The following is a 15,667-nucleotide window of genomic DNA, read 5'->3' as shown; positions in this document are numbered from 1 at the left end:
GGCCCTATCTAAGGCAGAAAAAGTGACAACTGCACTCATTTTCACAGTTGTTAGAGTGGGTTTTCCAAAAGAAATATCGCCAGTTTGTGGGTCAAATTTCACATCCCACATTCTCTCACTGTGTAAAAGGTGTGGGCTAAAATAATTAAAGTCTACCCCATATCACCCAGAAACAAATGGGTTAGCTGAAAGATTTAATGGGACACTCAAATTCATGCTAACAGTGTATGTATATAGAAAGGCAAGGGACTGGGACATGCTATTGCATTATCTATTGTTTGCTTACAGAGAAGTACCTCAAGAATTGACAGTGTTTGCCTCTTCAATTTCCAATACAGAAGAAAGGTCAGAGGGCCCACTAGATCTGATCAGATTCGTGGGAAGGGAACAATGACTCAGAAGGGCAACCTGTAACTGAACTGGTATCTGATTTCAGGGCAAAGTTAAAATCCATTATGGAGCTGGTAGAGCGTAACCTCGAAAGAAGTCATGGTGTACAAAAAAGCATGCATGTAAAAAAGCACGTGAAAGAGCCTTTGATACCAAAACTGCAGACACCACTTGAATTAACATTGGTATGACAGCTGCAGAAATTTTCTTTAGAATATATATCCAACCTGATTTCTCTGGCTCCTTGTCTTCTTCTATGGTTTGCTTCATTGCTTCTCTTTGCTGTTGAAAACTCTTTCCTTAATGTATAAAAAAGGTACATAAAAGCAGTTAGCACTGGGAAACAATTCCTATTTCCTTTTACAAGCAAGATGCCAGTTTTCTTTAACTAATTTCTCAGAATTACACAACTACACTATTATCATACCTCTCAATCTGCTAAGGCCCAAGTAGTACACACTGTGTGACAAAGATCCAAAAATGAGGGACAATGTGTTATACATGAAACTTAAATTTTATGGAATTCATTCTTTTAGGGTAAATAACTTTCTATAATCTCAGTTTCATGACTACAGTTGATGTTTATAATTTTAAACAATGAAAGTAAGGAGATGGTGAATTTATGTGGAATGCAGGTAACTGACTAAAGTGTAATCCTTCAAAATAAGGGATATTTGGAGGTACAATTTATATTTCTGCATGTGAAAACAGAGGGTTCTATTTGCAGTTTGGTTGTAGTGACCTAATTAAGCAAATGGACATTTATGGTTAACTTTTCACAATGGTGCATGGGACCAAGCTGTATGACTTTTGCAAGCAACTTTTAAAAAACATAAATTCCTTTTAAGATCTAGTTTTGTGCTCAAATATACCAGTATTGTCACATCCGTGGCAACATCAGTAAGTGCACCTATGCATACATACTTAGGGCAAGTGGTGGTGTAATACAGTAACTCCCCACTTAACGTCCTCTCGCTTAACATTGTTTCGATGTTACGTCCCTGCTCCATTACAGAACAGGCTTGTTTAAAGTTGTGCAATGCTCCCCTATAACGTCGTTTGGCTGCCTGCTTTGTCCACATCTGGCAGCCCCCTTACGCCCCTCCCCTCAGTGCCTCCCACCTGCCAGGGGACCCTGTGGATTAGTGCCTTCCCTCTGTTCCCCCCGCCTCCTGCTCGCAGCAATCAGCAGTCTTGCAGCGTTCAGGAGGCTGCGGGGAGGAGCGAGGATGCAGCACACAGTCTCCCCACTTCCTCCCCTGCCTCCTGAACACCGCAAACCAGCTGACTGCCATGGGCAGGAGGGAGGCTGCGTGCCACGTCCTCGCTCCTCCCCCCCAGCCTCCTGAATGCCACAAGTCAGCTGATTGCTGCAGGTAGGAGAGGGAGGGGGAGGCTGTGCACCGTGTCCTCGCTCCTCCCCCTAGCCTCCTGAATGCTACAAGACAGCTGATTGCCATGGCAGGAGGAGCGGGAGAAGACACTGATCCATGGGGTCCGCCGGTGGGCGGGAGGCACGGGGGGGGGGAGGGGCATGTAGAGTAGCTGCCAGCCTGTTTAATACCTGTATTAAATTGCTTGTTTAAAATTGTTTTAAATGTATATAATGCCTTTTGTCTGGCAAAAAAAGTTTCCCTGGAACCTAACCCCCACATTAACATTAATTCTTATGGAGAAATTGGATTCGCTTAAAGTCACATTTTTCAGGAACATAACTACAACATTAAGTGAGGAGTTACTATATAGGGAACAATCCTGTATTGTTAAGGACAGGGACTGGAAGATCCAATAAGATTTTTCCATCTTTAACATTTATGATTCTTAAATGGAAGGATTCAGCTCTGAGAAATACCATGCAAACACTTATAAAAGGAGAAAGTTATTTAGAAAAACTGTAGTTCACTGTAGCGTTTCCATATACACCTCTCAAGGAAGAGGAGTGTATCCTTAGTATTACTCTGAGCAATTCTGTTTTGAAGAGTGATTATAAAAGAATGGCATTGTTCTGCAACGATTTTCACATTCAATATGCTCAATTTGCAAGTAAAAAATGTAGATGTTTTTTGTTTTTTTCTCAAATAAATTCCAGCCCTGCAAAATCAGCCTGGACTTAAAGAATCAAACTGGGTTCCTTTTCATCTCATCCAAACATCACAAAGTAATGAAGTCACCCTTGTGAAACACCTGTCTTCAAATTATTTCTTGTTCACCATATTGCTGCCAATGCATTGCATGGATGTAACAGATAAGTTCTTAATAAATAACTCTCTTGCTGATGCTCCACAATAGAAGGTAAACACTGGTTCCAATGATTGAAAATCCAATTAATCTGAAGCTCCCAGCAATTTGAAAGAGGAATTTCTCTACCTACTGCTCTCTGTATTTACTGAGCCTAAATGTGCTCTCTCAGAGGGCGGCAGAGTAAACTGGGGTTAAAGTGCAGTGTTGCTGCAGCAAGCAGCAGAGGAAATGTGAACTCAAAGGGGAAAAAGCAGAAACTGATGGAATGATCAGGTCTAATCTGTGATTGGCAGACATGCCAGTGGATGCCTATGTATGAGAAAATTAACACCTGCTTGCTAAGAAATAGGTAACTATTTTGGAACATGTAAATTAATTTCTATATCACAAAACACCATCATAGTGGTTCTCTTTGCTCAAAAGAGGTTCAAGCAACAGATGGACATTTAACCAGCCAAACTCCAGGATATAAAAGTCTCTTTCAAGACTTTTCACTTGCTGTAGTGGCTTGTATCCCAAACAACGACACTTCAAAATTTCTGCACATCTGTGTTTTTGGTTACATTGCACTGTACCTGGGATAAGGCCTGCCAAAGGCTGATTGTCTTCATCTCCATCTCGGTAGGCCTGCCACCAGTTTGGATCTTCTTGGCTGATCACATGGAGTATATCTCCCTTTTGAAAAGACAGACCTAATTCTCGGCAAGGTACATAAGGATCATCAGAAGGATCATAGTCAAAATGTGCTTTCACGTGTATCTAGGAAACAAGAGATATAAAAATAAAAGGGAAAAAATATTTAGTAATTCCAAGAATTCATATCCCCTAAAACATTCTCTCCCTTTGGCTGTGAAAAAGTCTGTGACAAGTTGCAATTTCAATATTTGAGTCAGTCTCTTGTATGCAGGTATGGACGGCACTACTAACATATGTATAATGGTGGGCAAAATAAAGCTGTACCAATTTGGGGGAAGGTTAGAAACTGAAGATGAAGGCATGAAAATCCTTTCATACAAATGACTATGCGCCAAAAACACTTAGGTGAAATAGTTCAATCCAGTTAATGGAGACACACGTATGGGTTTTGGTAGCACTTTTAAATGCAAATTCCTAGTTTTGCTACTTAATTTTGGCTAAAAGGGAAGACTACTTATCTGTAGTTCTGCTTCTCTGAAGACATCATTACTCTGGACTCTGATTCTTGTGTTAGCACTCCTTATCACAAAACCTCTACAACTCCCTTAGCTCAGATTTTTTTTCTCTGACCAGATACTGATTTAATTCCTTGAGATCCTGGAAGGGTCGGGGTCCTCCTGGCTTTTTTGCTCATCAGGAAGTACCTAGAATAAAATCCATTTCCTTTTTCACAAAGTGGCACACATTGATGACTGTCTTTGCCAGGCGGGACTGGATTTCCTGAAGCATTTTTTTCCTGATACTGAGAAAAGAGAGAATTCTTGGGCATGACAATCTGGAAGCATTTCTGAAATCCTGATTTAATTGCTTCACCGAACTGAGCTTGCACCATGTGTCCAAGGTGGCCAGGGCTGACTAGGTGTAAAAAGCTTTTAAGTTTGCTCCAAGCAGGAATATCCTGGCAGGATACTGAAACTAGCACATATGGTATACATTCTGGAAATCTACAGCTTTTGCTGCTTGTACGAACTGGGCTTAGAACCAGTCAGTTTCTGCAGCTGATGAGGCTGACGACCTTGGAGCTGGGATCCTTTGAAATCAGTTGTAGATGGCTTATAAAAAGAAAAAAAAACCTTTTCTCCTTTGCATCTTTTAAATGAGGGCCATGAAACAGGTCCAAGACACTAGTATGCATGTTATTTTTCCCCTCTGTAAAGAGGCTTGCATCTGCTTCCCAAACATGTTCTCTTTGACATATAGCAGGTCCTTGAATTTCTTCTGCTGGAAATTAGATGTCTGCAGCCAACCTGAAGGAATCTACTCAAAGTAGCAGCCTTTGCAGCCATATCCTGCATTAAAGGGTGCTCACACCTAACATAAGGCAAAGTCTACACCATAATGGATAATTTTCTGAGTTCCTGGTAATTCTCTTTGCAGGAAAATCAACCAGGGCAAAGGCCTTTCTACAACTGCCACTGGCCACACAGGCCTGGTTGAGTCAGGTGCAGTAGTCACATAAGGAATATGTGATAAGGCGAAGTAGGCTAAAGCATGGACAAGTAAAATCCAGGATATGCAAGGTGACAGAGAACTGAAATTAAGTGTGCTGAAAAGGTGTGCCAAGAATAAATGCACCAAATCACTAATATTACAGCAACTGAACACCAAGACCTCCTAAGACAGCCCGAAGCACTGGAAAATGTACTGCGGGACAGAGCTAGGTATCACAAGGCACAAAACCCAAATTAATAAGGAATTTAGCTTAAAAGTATAAAGATATGCCTGATCCTCTAATAGCCACACAAGACTAATCACAGCAGGAAGTTTCTTCTCTAGGTGTGCTCAAGAAGGAACTGGTATAGGCAGAGGTATATGTAGTCCGTCATAGGTAGTGCATGACACTGCTATTCCTCTGTAGTGCCAAAAACTACTGTGCTATGGGAATTCTATTAGATTTGTGCTAAGGAGCACTAAACTTGTGAAAAGCCTAGATCCTGCCCACAGACAAGGCAAAACTCCCCACCAAGACAGTTGAAGATGGATACAAGAGGCACACATTTCTGCTTTCCCCATCATGCTGCATTCTATATAGGTAAATGGGGGTTCCAACTGCTATAATATCTTTGGGAAGGAAGGAATCTATTCCCTTTGCCAAAAAGAGGTAATTCTGGAATACAATTTGAGAATTTGTAGCCAAATTAGTTTCTTAAACAGGAAAAAAGTCTTTTTAAAAGAAGGTCTGAAAACAGGGAGGCCTGGAACCATGCACCTGCTTCTGTGAAGGCAAAAATGAAACTAGCTGGCTTGTCAGAGGAGGGGCATAGTCACTGGCAGGAAGGTTGACGGGTCTGACCTTGTCTCCAAGCTGCAACAGTTTGAAAGTTCACTGTGATAGACTATGGACTTTAGTATGATGAAAATACTAACTAACTAACTATCTAAACTATCTAATTAAGGGAGTTTACCAAAGTACTATTAGTCACAGTTATGTGGCAAAACAAAACATCTCACTTCACACTGCAGCATCCATCTTCCATTATACAACTGTTTTTCACTATGTAATAATTTAAATAGGAATTATAGTCACAGAATACACACAGTTTCATACACGCTGAAAAGGTTGGTGAGGAGAACTGAGAACACACACTTCTTTTACAGAATGTGAAAATGCAGTCAATTGTCTATTTTTATGAAGGTAAAGAAAATCCTAAGAGGCAGTATTGTATGTGCTGTGGAACTTGCTTATAGTCAAATAATGTTTCTGGGGAAGAGATCACTTCATTAGTAGCAGAGTTTTATTACTGTCTGAATTACAGTTTTCCACATAATGGTGGCTATATGTAAGAAACAAATTGACAGATTATAAATTATAAAGCCAGAAGGGACCACTGTGATCTAGTTTCCTGCATACCACAGGCCATAGGACTTCTGTGAATTAATTCCTTTTTGAAAAACATCCAACTTGATTTAAAAATTGCCAGTGATGGAGAATCCACCACAATCCTTGGTAAATTGTGCCAATGGTTGATAAGTGTTTTTTTTTTTTTTTTTTTTAACCTTGTTTCCTGTCTGAATTTATCTAGCCTAAACTTCTAGCCTTTGTGTCTTACTATACTTTTCGCTGCTAGATTGAACAGCCCACTATCCAATTTTTGTTCCCCTCCTGGTACTTATAACATATGATTAAGTCACCCCTTAACTTTATCTTTGTAAAGCTAAATAGATTGAGCTCACTGAGTCTCTCACTATCAATGTATAGCATGTTTTCCAATCTTTTAGTAATTCTTGTGGCTCTTGTCTGAACCCTCTCCCGTTTATCGACATCCTTCTTGATTTGTGGACACAGTAGTCCAGTAGTGGTCACATCAGTGCCAAATTTACAGATTATTAATCATTTATTTATGATTTCACAAGCTCTCTTTGATCTTTAAAAAAAAAAAAACACCACCACCACCTTTTTATTTTTTGTCATTTTTCTGCTCAGCCCCCAGAAAGATGTTTTTCTAATATTTTGGACATTTAAACTGGATTAAGGAGATAATTATAGGTCTCAGGTTACTTTTACTGACATCCAATGACAGCAAAAAACCTACAGGCACATAAAGAGTAGTGAATGCAGTATTAACTATTCTGATTGGTCAGCATCAGATGACCAAAATTCCTTGTATCTAGATCTGTGTTTCATTATAAAAGTAGTACAACTCCATAGGAATGCATTAAAAAGATAACAGAGATTTCATTTTTACTGAAAGAAAAGGAGTACTTGTGGCACCTTAGAGACTAACAAATTTATCTGAGCATAAGCTTTCATGAGCTACAGCTCACTGCATCTGATGAAGTGAGCTGTAACTCACGAAAGCTTATGCTCAAATAAATTTGTTAGTTAGTCTCTAAGGTGCCACAAGTACTCCTTTTCTTTTTGCAGATACAGACTAACACGGCTGCTACTCTGAAACCCATTTTTACTGAATTATAGATGAGGTTTCATTATAAGTGATGCTTGCTTATCAGTCCTCCCACCATGTTATTGCAATTTAAAGGTTTTGTTCATCTTTGAATAAATGTTGCATAACGCTTTACGTAAGCTACTGTAGTCCAAAGTTAAAGATAACTCAAGATACTGTTAGCTAGAGACAGACATTTTAGAAAGATCTTCAATTTACTGCTTTTTTTCCAGATAAGTTTTGCAAGTTAAGGCACAACCCACCACTTTTTAATTCCACCCCCTATCTGTAATGGAGAAATGGATATTCTCAAAAGAAAAAAAAATAGAACTTCAGAACATTTCAGAAGTGCAAACAGCTCTAGATTTAGCATTTCTTACTTGTACATGGTTAGTGACTGACAGTAAGCAATGCTATATAGGGTAGGTCAACATTTGTAGCAGCAGCATGTAGAGTATAGACACTGGATGCCCATCTAGTACAGGTATAAACAGCAGTGTAGATGGTGAGACACTGTTTATGTGAGTAAAGTACAGACATGCCAGAACTCTAGCGTATATAGCCTGCATAGCTCTCTACATGCCCAAGCAGGGCCTCCCATGTCTACACTATTTTTAGCAGTGTAGGGTCCTGCTGCCTCCTGTTGCAGTAAAAGACTCCAGCAACAGGGAGCTGCTGGAGCCTTTCGCTGCCTCAATGAAAGACTACACTGTCTCCCCCCACTAAAGTCTTTCACTGTGGTGTGTAGTTACATGTACTCTACACATCGCTGCAAGCACAGACAAGGCCATAAACTGAGAACAAATGATCACATTTTGGTGGAATTGCCAAGGCCAATGGTTCTCAACCTTTCCAGACAACTTTTCAGGAGTCTGATTTGTCTTGCGTACCCCCAAGTTTCACCTCACTCAAAAACTACTTGCTTACAAAATCAGACAAAAATACAAAAAAGTGTCACAGTGCACTTACTTACTGAAATATTACTTACTTTCTCATTTTGTCTATATGAAATTTTAGTTAGTACTGACTTTGCTAGTGCTTTTTATGAAGCCTGTTATAAAACTAGGCAAATATCTAGATGAGTTGATGTACTCCTTGCAAGATCTCTGTGTACCTGCAGGGGTACACGGACCCCTGCTTGAGAACCACTGCTCTAGGAAGTCATCTGTGGATTATTTTCAGCAGTGTTACTCAAATCTTTGAGGTCTAAATCAATTTCTTTTGTTTCATCCTGTAAAATGACCCACAAAAGACCTCTGTAAGCATTGGGTGAAAAACAATGGTTGTAAGATTAACATAAATTTCACTCACAACTGTCTCCTTGGCAGGAGGAGGCTTGCTCTGTTGACTGGGTATCAGCACAAATGTCAGAGTGCCATGCATGTCAGCCTGTAACAAAAAACAAGATTCCAGTAACCTACAGCATAAATACCTGACTATTTGAATTAGGGATTCCAATAAACAACATTTACTGTTTTCAAAATGCAATACCAATTCCAAGAAAATCCAGGCCCTATAATCAAATGCATCATTATATCACTATGTGGGTTAAGATTTATAATAATCCCAATATACATACATTCCTACAGAAAAGTGACACAGTAGGAAAGACTAAAGAGCTTGATGCTGATCTCCAGATGATGGAAGTCTAGAAAGCTTGGTTGTACAAATTATTTTTTCTATACAACTTTATTGAGAAAAGATGGGGAAATTAGAGAACTACAAGGATTACAATTCTGCCACTCTCTTCTGAGTTGTTAATAAGTCAGTCAATACTGGAAAATATAGAAAATATAGAAGCTAAAACAAAGATGAAAATGTTCATGGTGAACTCAAATTTCTTTTATTTATAAAACAGTGTTTTTACTCAAGTGGAAAGAGAGTGCTTGCTTATACTGAAACATTACCAAAATGTACATAAACAAATTTACAGTATTTTCCTCACATGTCAAGGCACAAAACCATCATCCATAGAAATTATATCACTAACAGCTAAAATATTTAATTGTTAACCACAGATATTGTGCTCAGTCCTATAAAGAAAGTCAACGAAGTCCTTGCCCTAAAGAGCTCACATACTTAAGATCCCAATCCTGTAAAGACTTACACATACACTTCAATTTACACACCACATAGTTCTCCTGACTGACACGTCAACTCACAGTGCTTAAAATAAAGTGCGTGTGTAAATGATTGCACAATGGGGTTCTTAGGACCCGATTTACACGGTGTAGCAAGCACTACACTCAATTATGTTTGCACAATCAAGTCTTATGAAAGCAGTGCATGGAGTGTATACAGCTCATTTATACAGAAAGAGATCAGCTGACCCTTCCATGGGACTTAGAGCCAGGAATTCCTGAATTCTATCCTAAATTACATTGATTTGTTGTATGGCCTTTTGTAAAATGAGGATAACAAATTTATCTTCTGTTGCATGGATTAGCTGCTGAATGATTGTGAAGCATTTTAGAGTTAAAAACACCAGAAAATTATTATACATAAAACTATGTTAAAAGATTGCGAAGTCAAGCACTCAAAAGTTAAGAAATCCTAGCATTAAGGTTGCCCATAAAACCCTAACTTGAGCTCCTTGTGTGTGTGTGTGCGCAACAATACTATATAGTCTTTAGTTACACAATACTACATTCAATCTTCCATTATATGATTCTACCTGGTAGGAGCTATGTCAGTATGGAGTAAGTCAGGGGGGGCAAACTATGGCCATTGGACTGGATCCCGCCCATCAGGGCTTTGGATCCAGCATGCAGGATTGCCGCTCCACGCTGCGGCTGTAAGCAGATGGCACCAAGTCCCTGCGGCTCCTGGGGGAGGGATGGCAGAGGGCTTCGTGCATTGCCCTCCCCCGCAGGCACCGCCTGCCCCGCAGCTCTCATTGGCCAGGAACGGGGAACCGCGGCCAAAGGGAGCTTCGGGGGGAGGTACCCGAAGGCAAGGGCAGTGCACGGAGCCCTCTGCCCCCCTCCTCCAGGGGTCGCAGGGATGTGGTGCCAGCTATCTCCGGGAGCAGTGCAGCGTGGGACCAGGGCAGGTGGGGAGCCTGTCTTAGCTCTGCTGCATGCCGCTGCCACCTCGGAGCCGCTCCAGGTAAGTGGCGCTGGGCCGGAGCCCACACCCCAGCCCCCTCTCGCACCCTTTCCTGCACCCCGACCCCCTGCCGTACCCCGCACCCCTCCTGCACCCCAAACCCCTGCCCTGAGCCCCCTTGTACACCCCACACCCCTCCTGCGCCCCAACCCCTTGCCCTGAGCCCATTCCTGCATACCGCAGCCCTTCCCACACCCTGCACTCCCTCCCCCAGGCCTACATTCATGGCCCTGCATGGAATTTCCCCCAGATGTGGCCCTCAGGCCAGAAAGTTTGCCCACCCCTGGAGTAAGTTCTTTGCAGACAATCTTCAGAACACAATACTGCCAAAATCTTATAAACCTCTATTAAGCACATACAAACTGATTTTTCAGAGGCTCATAACTTGGCTAAATTTGGACAGATTTTGCAGGGAGGGCAAATGACATCCCTAGTTTTAGCCCCAACCCCAACAAATTTCAAGTCCCTGCTACAAAAGTATGGATGTCTAAGATATTTTGAATCAAATGGTTGTAAGATTTTTTTTAAACTTGGACAAATGTACTCTTCCCTAAATTCTCTCTCAAAGAGCTGAACAGTTTTAGCTGAAACTTTCGGAAAAAAAGATTCAGGTAGAGGCAGACAAGATTCAGGCTGAAAGTTACAGCCTAAACAGTTAAAGTTTGACTAAGTTATAAGCAAGTTATAACAGGGACTTAAGATTGACTAACAGCGTCCATTGTAACTACAGACAGTTACCAGCTCCAACTATAACTGAAGCAGTCTTCTCTTGTAGGGGAAGCTAGAATCCTTCACTCTGATACTGGCAGGTGTGATGATTTTGGAGTTTTGTCTATACATCTTATGAAATATATCATTAAATTGCTGCATCAAGGAAAACCTCTGTATGTGTATCTACCATGAACTGGTAAGATTGTGCCATGTCTTCCCCAGACCAGGGACAATGGTGAATATTTAATGTTAATGATGTTCCTTTGAAATACACGGGAAGTTGGAGCAGGAGGAAGAAAAAGAACAGTTGGATCAAGGTCAGAGGAGGTGAGATCAGGAAGTATCCATCCATGTTTCAGGAACCCAAGGAATGCCCTGCAGCAGATGGATTTGATAGTTCTGAACCCTGCTCAAATGATGCCCTGGGATGGTAAGGAAACTGCACCTAACACAGGGCCCCTGACAGAGTAAACAGTAACCCAACTCAGAAGGCTTCAAATATTTGGTGGGAATCTAGGAGAGGGTGTATTTAAGTTTCAGGATAATCTGATGGGCCACTATATTTGTTCAGGGGGATAGGCAGCTAGACAATAGGTTCCAGCTTTCAGAAGGGGGTACCAGACAGAAGATCTGTGCTCTGGAATGTGCCTAAGGACCCCACACACTGGGGCATGACTGGGATTCATTCAGGCTCCAAAGGCTTAAAGCACCTGGGACCATGGTTTTGGGTCCCTTCACAGCAGTCTAGTGAGTGGCTGAGAGGGGCACATTTGATCGGCTTCTGTGTCAGTATGCAAATAATTTCCAAGTGGACTTTTAATTTATCCCAAGTTACTAATGTGATTATCCTCCAGTTTCAAAAATATTTTCAGCTGCCATATTAATAAAAGTGATACTGAACATTTTTGCCACCTTGAATGAAGTTAAGAGGATACCAATCAGCTTAAAAAAATCACACTTCCATCTAATTGATCTATTGAATTTTCTCACATCATTACAACACACTTCTGAGATTACTGTGACAAAGAAATTAGAAATATCATTGCTGACAAAAATTGAAACAAAATGATCCTTGAAGGAAGGAAGGAAGGAAGGAAGGAAGGACGGACGGACGGACGGACACAAAAGACTGGTCTTAATCAGGTCTAATATGGCATGCTATCATACCCCTTCAAATTTGCTGCTTAGAGGCAGAACCATTTGAGGCTGAAGTGGGTAATGCTGAAGAGAAAGACCACAGACTCCTCTGATGTAGGTGAGCCTGGTTTACTGAGTGCTTGGACTTCTGAGAATAGAAATCTAATGAAGATGACCATCGAGATCTGGAGAATTTGAAGGACTACTTTCTTCAGACAACTATTTTCATACCTCTTAAAACAATGCTTTGTCAGACTTGCCAAAAGACCAGATGTGAAAAAATTCTCTAGGTCTAACAACATTATCAAAAACAAAATACATTTCTTAAAGTTAACAACTAATTAAAATTATAATTATGATGTTTGGATCCAACTTTTTTTTTTTTTTTTTTTTTTTTTTAAACAAAGGAGTGGCAACTTGAAAAGGTCAGACAGCAAATATTCCTCGGGAGGGCAGGGAAAGAAGGAACCACTTACCAACAAGTCAAAAACTTCATTAACATCTTTTCCACGAATCTCAATGCCATTAATTTCCAGAACTTCATCGCCTTCATGCAATAACCCACTCTTCTCTGCAGCACCCCCTTTCACTATTCGACTAATGATGACAGAATCCATTTCATTGCGCACTGTAGCACCCTATACAATTGCAAATAGATATTCTGAATGTAAAACAAATATGAAACTCGTGGATATATACTGCATATATTTTAAACCAGTGGATAAAATTTCATATACTACAAATGAAAAACAAACTTAGATGAACACATCCAAAGCTTTGACTTAAAAATAGATTTTCAGTTCTTAAAGCAGAAACAGGAACTTCTAATCTGCTCAACAGTGATTAAATTTGAGTTGTACATTATGACAGAAATGTTTTAAACAACTTTTTTCCAAATATGTTTATGTAGAACATGAAAAACAGAACATGAGAAAGATAAAAAATGCAGTTGTTGGCGCAGCAAGGATTAAAACTCAGTTTCAGCAAACCCTGAGATACTGCCTTCTTTAGGAAGGCCTTCTTTCAAACCCATTGACTTTTCAACAGATGTACTACTGATTTTGCTCTAAATGGCAGCAACTTAGGTTTCAGTATTAGAATAAATTAATATACCCTCAGTATAAGAAATATGCATCAGCCATAAACATTTTTTATATCATGAACCAAAATTACTATTAGCTCTCAAAGTTTACACTGCATACCCATGATAAATTCCAAAACAAAATAACGACCTGCAAAAGGAAAAAAAAAAATTGTGTCCCCTACTTCACCTATAAAGAGAACACCTCTCTCTCAATAATAATAATAAAAAAAAGAAAAAAAAAAGGGGAGGGGCGGGTTTCAACACTACTATTAGGACAACTTCCCCCACAAGGGAGTCTGGAAGAATAAAAGTAAATTGGACAGTTCTAGCCTCATTTTCTTCCAGAGCAAGGGATCTGCTGTCAGAGTAACAATACTTACCAATGGAATATCTCGAGCCTTCTCAATGCGAACTATTTTAACTGTCTCCCCTCCATACAGGCCAAAGTTCTCATAAACCTTTTCATTTGTCACTGGCTCTGGCTGCATTTCTTGCTCTGCAACCTTATCATGAGCTAATAAAAGTGCCTAGTGTTAAACAAAACAGACAATGCAGTTTAAGAAAATTATGCCTTTCATACCTACATGAAGCACAACAGAAATGCACTAATTTGTACTAACTAGGATATCCATTGCAAGTTAGAGAATTGTGCAAATTATCTAGTAAACAAATTAAAAAATCCTAAAGATCTCTATCACAATAGCATGATTACGTTTTAATTATACTAATTCAGTGAGAGCCAGATATATTCCACAGCTGCAGAATTCACCCTTGCTGCGAAAGTGTACTTCAGAATCTTAGTTTTTAAAAAGCTAATATTCTAGTCCTTATGATTAAGAACATAAGAAGGGCCATACTGGGTCAGACCAATGGTCCATCTAGCCCGGTATCCTGTCTTCTGACAGTGGCCAATGCCAGATGCTTCAGAGGGAACGAACAGAACAGTGATTCATGTCCTGTTGCCCATTCCCAACTTCTGGAAGACATAGGCTATGGTCACTTAAGAGCATGGTTTTGCATCCCTGCCCATCCTGGCTAATAGCCATTGATGGACCTATCCTCCATGAACTTATCTAGCTCTTTTTTCAACCCTGTTAAAATCTTGGCCTTCACGTGACTTCGGGCAAAGAATTCCACAGGTTGACCGTGCATTGTGTGAAGAAATACTTCCTTTTTGTTTGTTTTAAATCTGCTGACTATTACTTTTATTTGGTGACTTATTTTTAGTTCTTGTGTTATGAGGAGTAAACAACACTTCCTTATTTACTTTCTCCATACCTGCCATGGTTTTATAGACCTCTATCATAACCCACCAGTTGTCTCTTTTCCAAGCTGTAAAGTCCCAGTTTTATTAATCTCTCCTCAGACGGAAGCTGTTCCATACCCCTAATCATTTTTGTTGGCCTTTTCTGAACCTTTTCCAATATATCTTTTTTTGAGATGGGCCGACCACATCTGCACACAGTATTCAAGATGTGGGCATACCATGGATTTATATAGAGGCAATACGGTATTTTCTGTCTTATTATTGATCCCTTTCCTAATAATTCCCAACATTGTTAGCTTTTTTTTAGCTGCCACTGCACACTGAGTGGATGTTTTCAGAGAACTATCCATGATGACTACAAGATCTCTTTTTTGCGTGGTAACAGCTAAATTTATATGTATAGTTGGGATGATGTTTTCCAGTGTGCATTACTTTGCATTTATCTACATTGAATTTCATCTGCCATTTTGTTGCTCAGTCACCCAGTTTTGAGAGACGATTGTAACGATAACCTGGAAAACATGAAGTGAATGTAAACTAATCTAGTGTTGTCCTCCTGAGTTTGCCATTCACTAGTCTGAATCAATGGCTCTGAGGGGTCTCAATACCCCATTTTACTTCACACGTTAACTCTGAAACCTAAAGATAACAACCTTGTCAATCTGTAGCTTACTGAACATACGCTGATAACAAAATCTAATGACAAAATCAGTTTAAGAAACAGGGGCTGTTGTACTGCTTATATTCTTTTTCATATATAATTAAATACAAAACCTCCAGTTTTAATATTTGAAGCTGTCACTGTATTTTGATTATTTCCATTAAAGCACTGCAGAAATTAGTTGACTCTGCCACAAAATTTAAGTGCAGCTTGTCAGAGTAAACAGGGTATACTATAATTTTTTTTAAAATATAATGAAGTTTTAGTAAAAAGGGACCACACTGTAGCACTCTGCTATTAAGTCTTTGCCAAGAAATGTAGTAGAATCTATTTTACTTATAAGTTGCAAGCAATGCACATTAATCACATACTTCTGTAACCGACAACTGTAAATTTCACTAGTTGTCAATTCTTGTTTGTACAGTAGTGATATATGCTGGAATTTATACCTATGGTTTCAGACTCCTCCACGCTCCCAGAACACTTTT

General features: G+C 39.8%; 1 protein-coding gene across 9 annotated transcripts in view; it reads right to left on the bottom strand.

Moving 5' to 3' along the window:
- Positions 1 to 15,667, bottom strand: part of PALS1 (protein associated with LIN7 1, MAGUK family member) — a 157,909-nt gene that overhangs the window by 33,548 nt on the left and 108,694 nt on the right. For all 9 annotated transcript variants that reach the window (XM_043517395.1, XM_038405030.2, XM_038405028.1 and 6 more), the window contains 5 exons: positions 13,632 to 13,778; positions 12,644 to 12,805; positions 8,523 to 8,600; positions 3,207 to 3,390; positions 618 to 689 (listed from right to left, as the gene is read on the bottom strand). In XM_043517395.1, coding sequence (XP_043373330.1) covers positions 618 to 689; positions 3,207 to 3,390; positions 8,523 to 8,600; positions 12,644 to 12,805; positions 13,632 to 13,778 — 643 coding nt within the window. The remainder of the gene's footprint in view (positions 1 to 617; positions 690 to 3,206; positions 3,391 to 8,522; positions 8,601 to 12,643; positions 12,806 to 13,631; positions 13,779 to 15,667) is intronic.

This window comes from Dermochelys coriacea, chromosome 6 (genome assembly GCF_009764565.3).
Source record: "Dermochelys coriacea isolate rDerCor1 chromosome 6, rDerCor1.pri.v4, whole genome shotgun sequence".
Classification (NCBI taxonomy): Eukaryota; Metazoa; Chordata; order Testudines; family Dermochelyidae; genus Dermochelys; species Dermochelys coriacea.
This window is presented reverse-complemented; position numbering and strand designations above follow the sequence as displayed.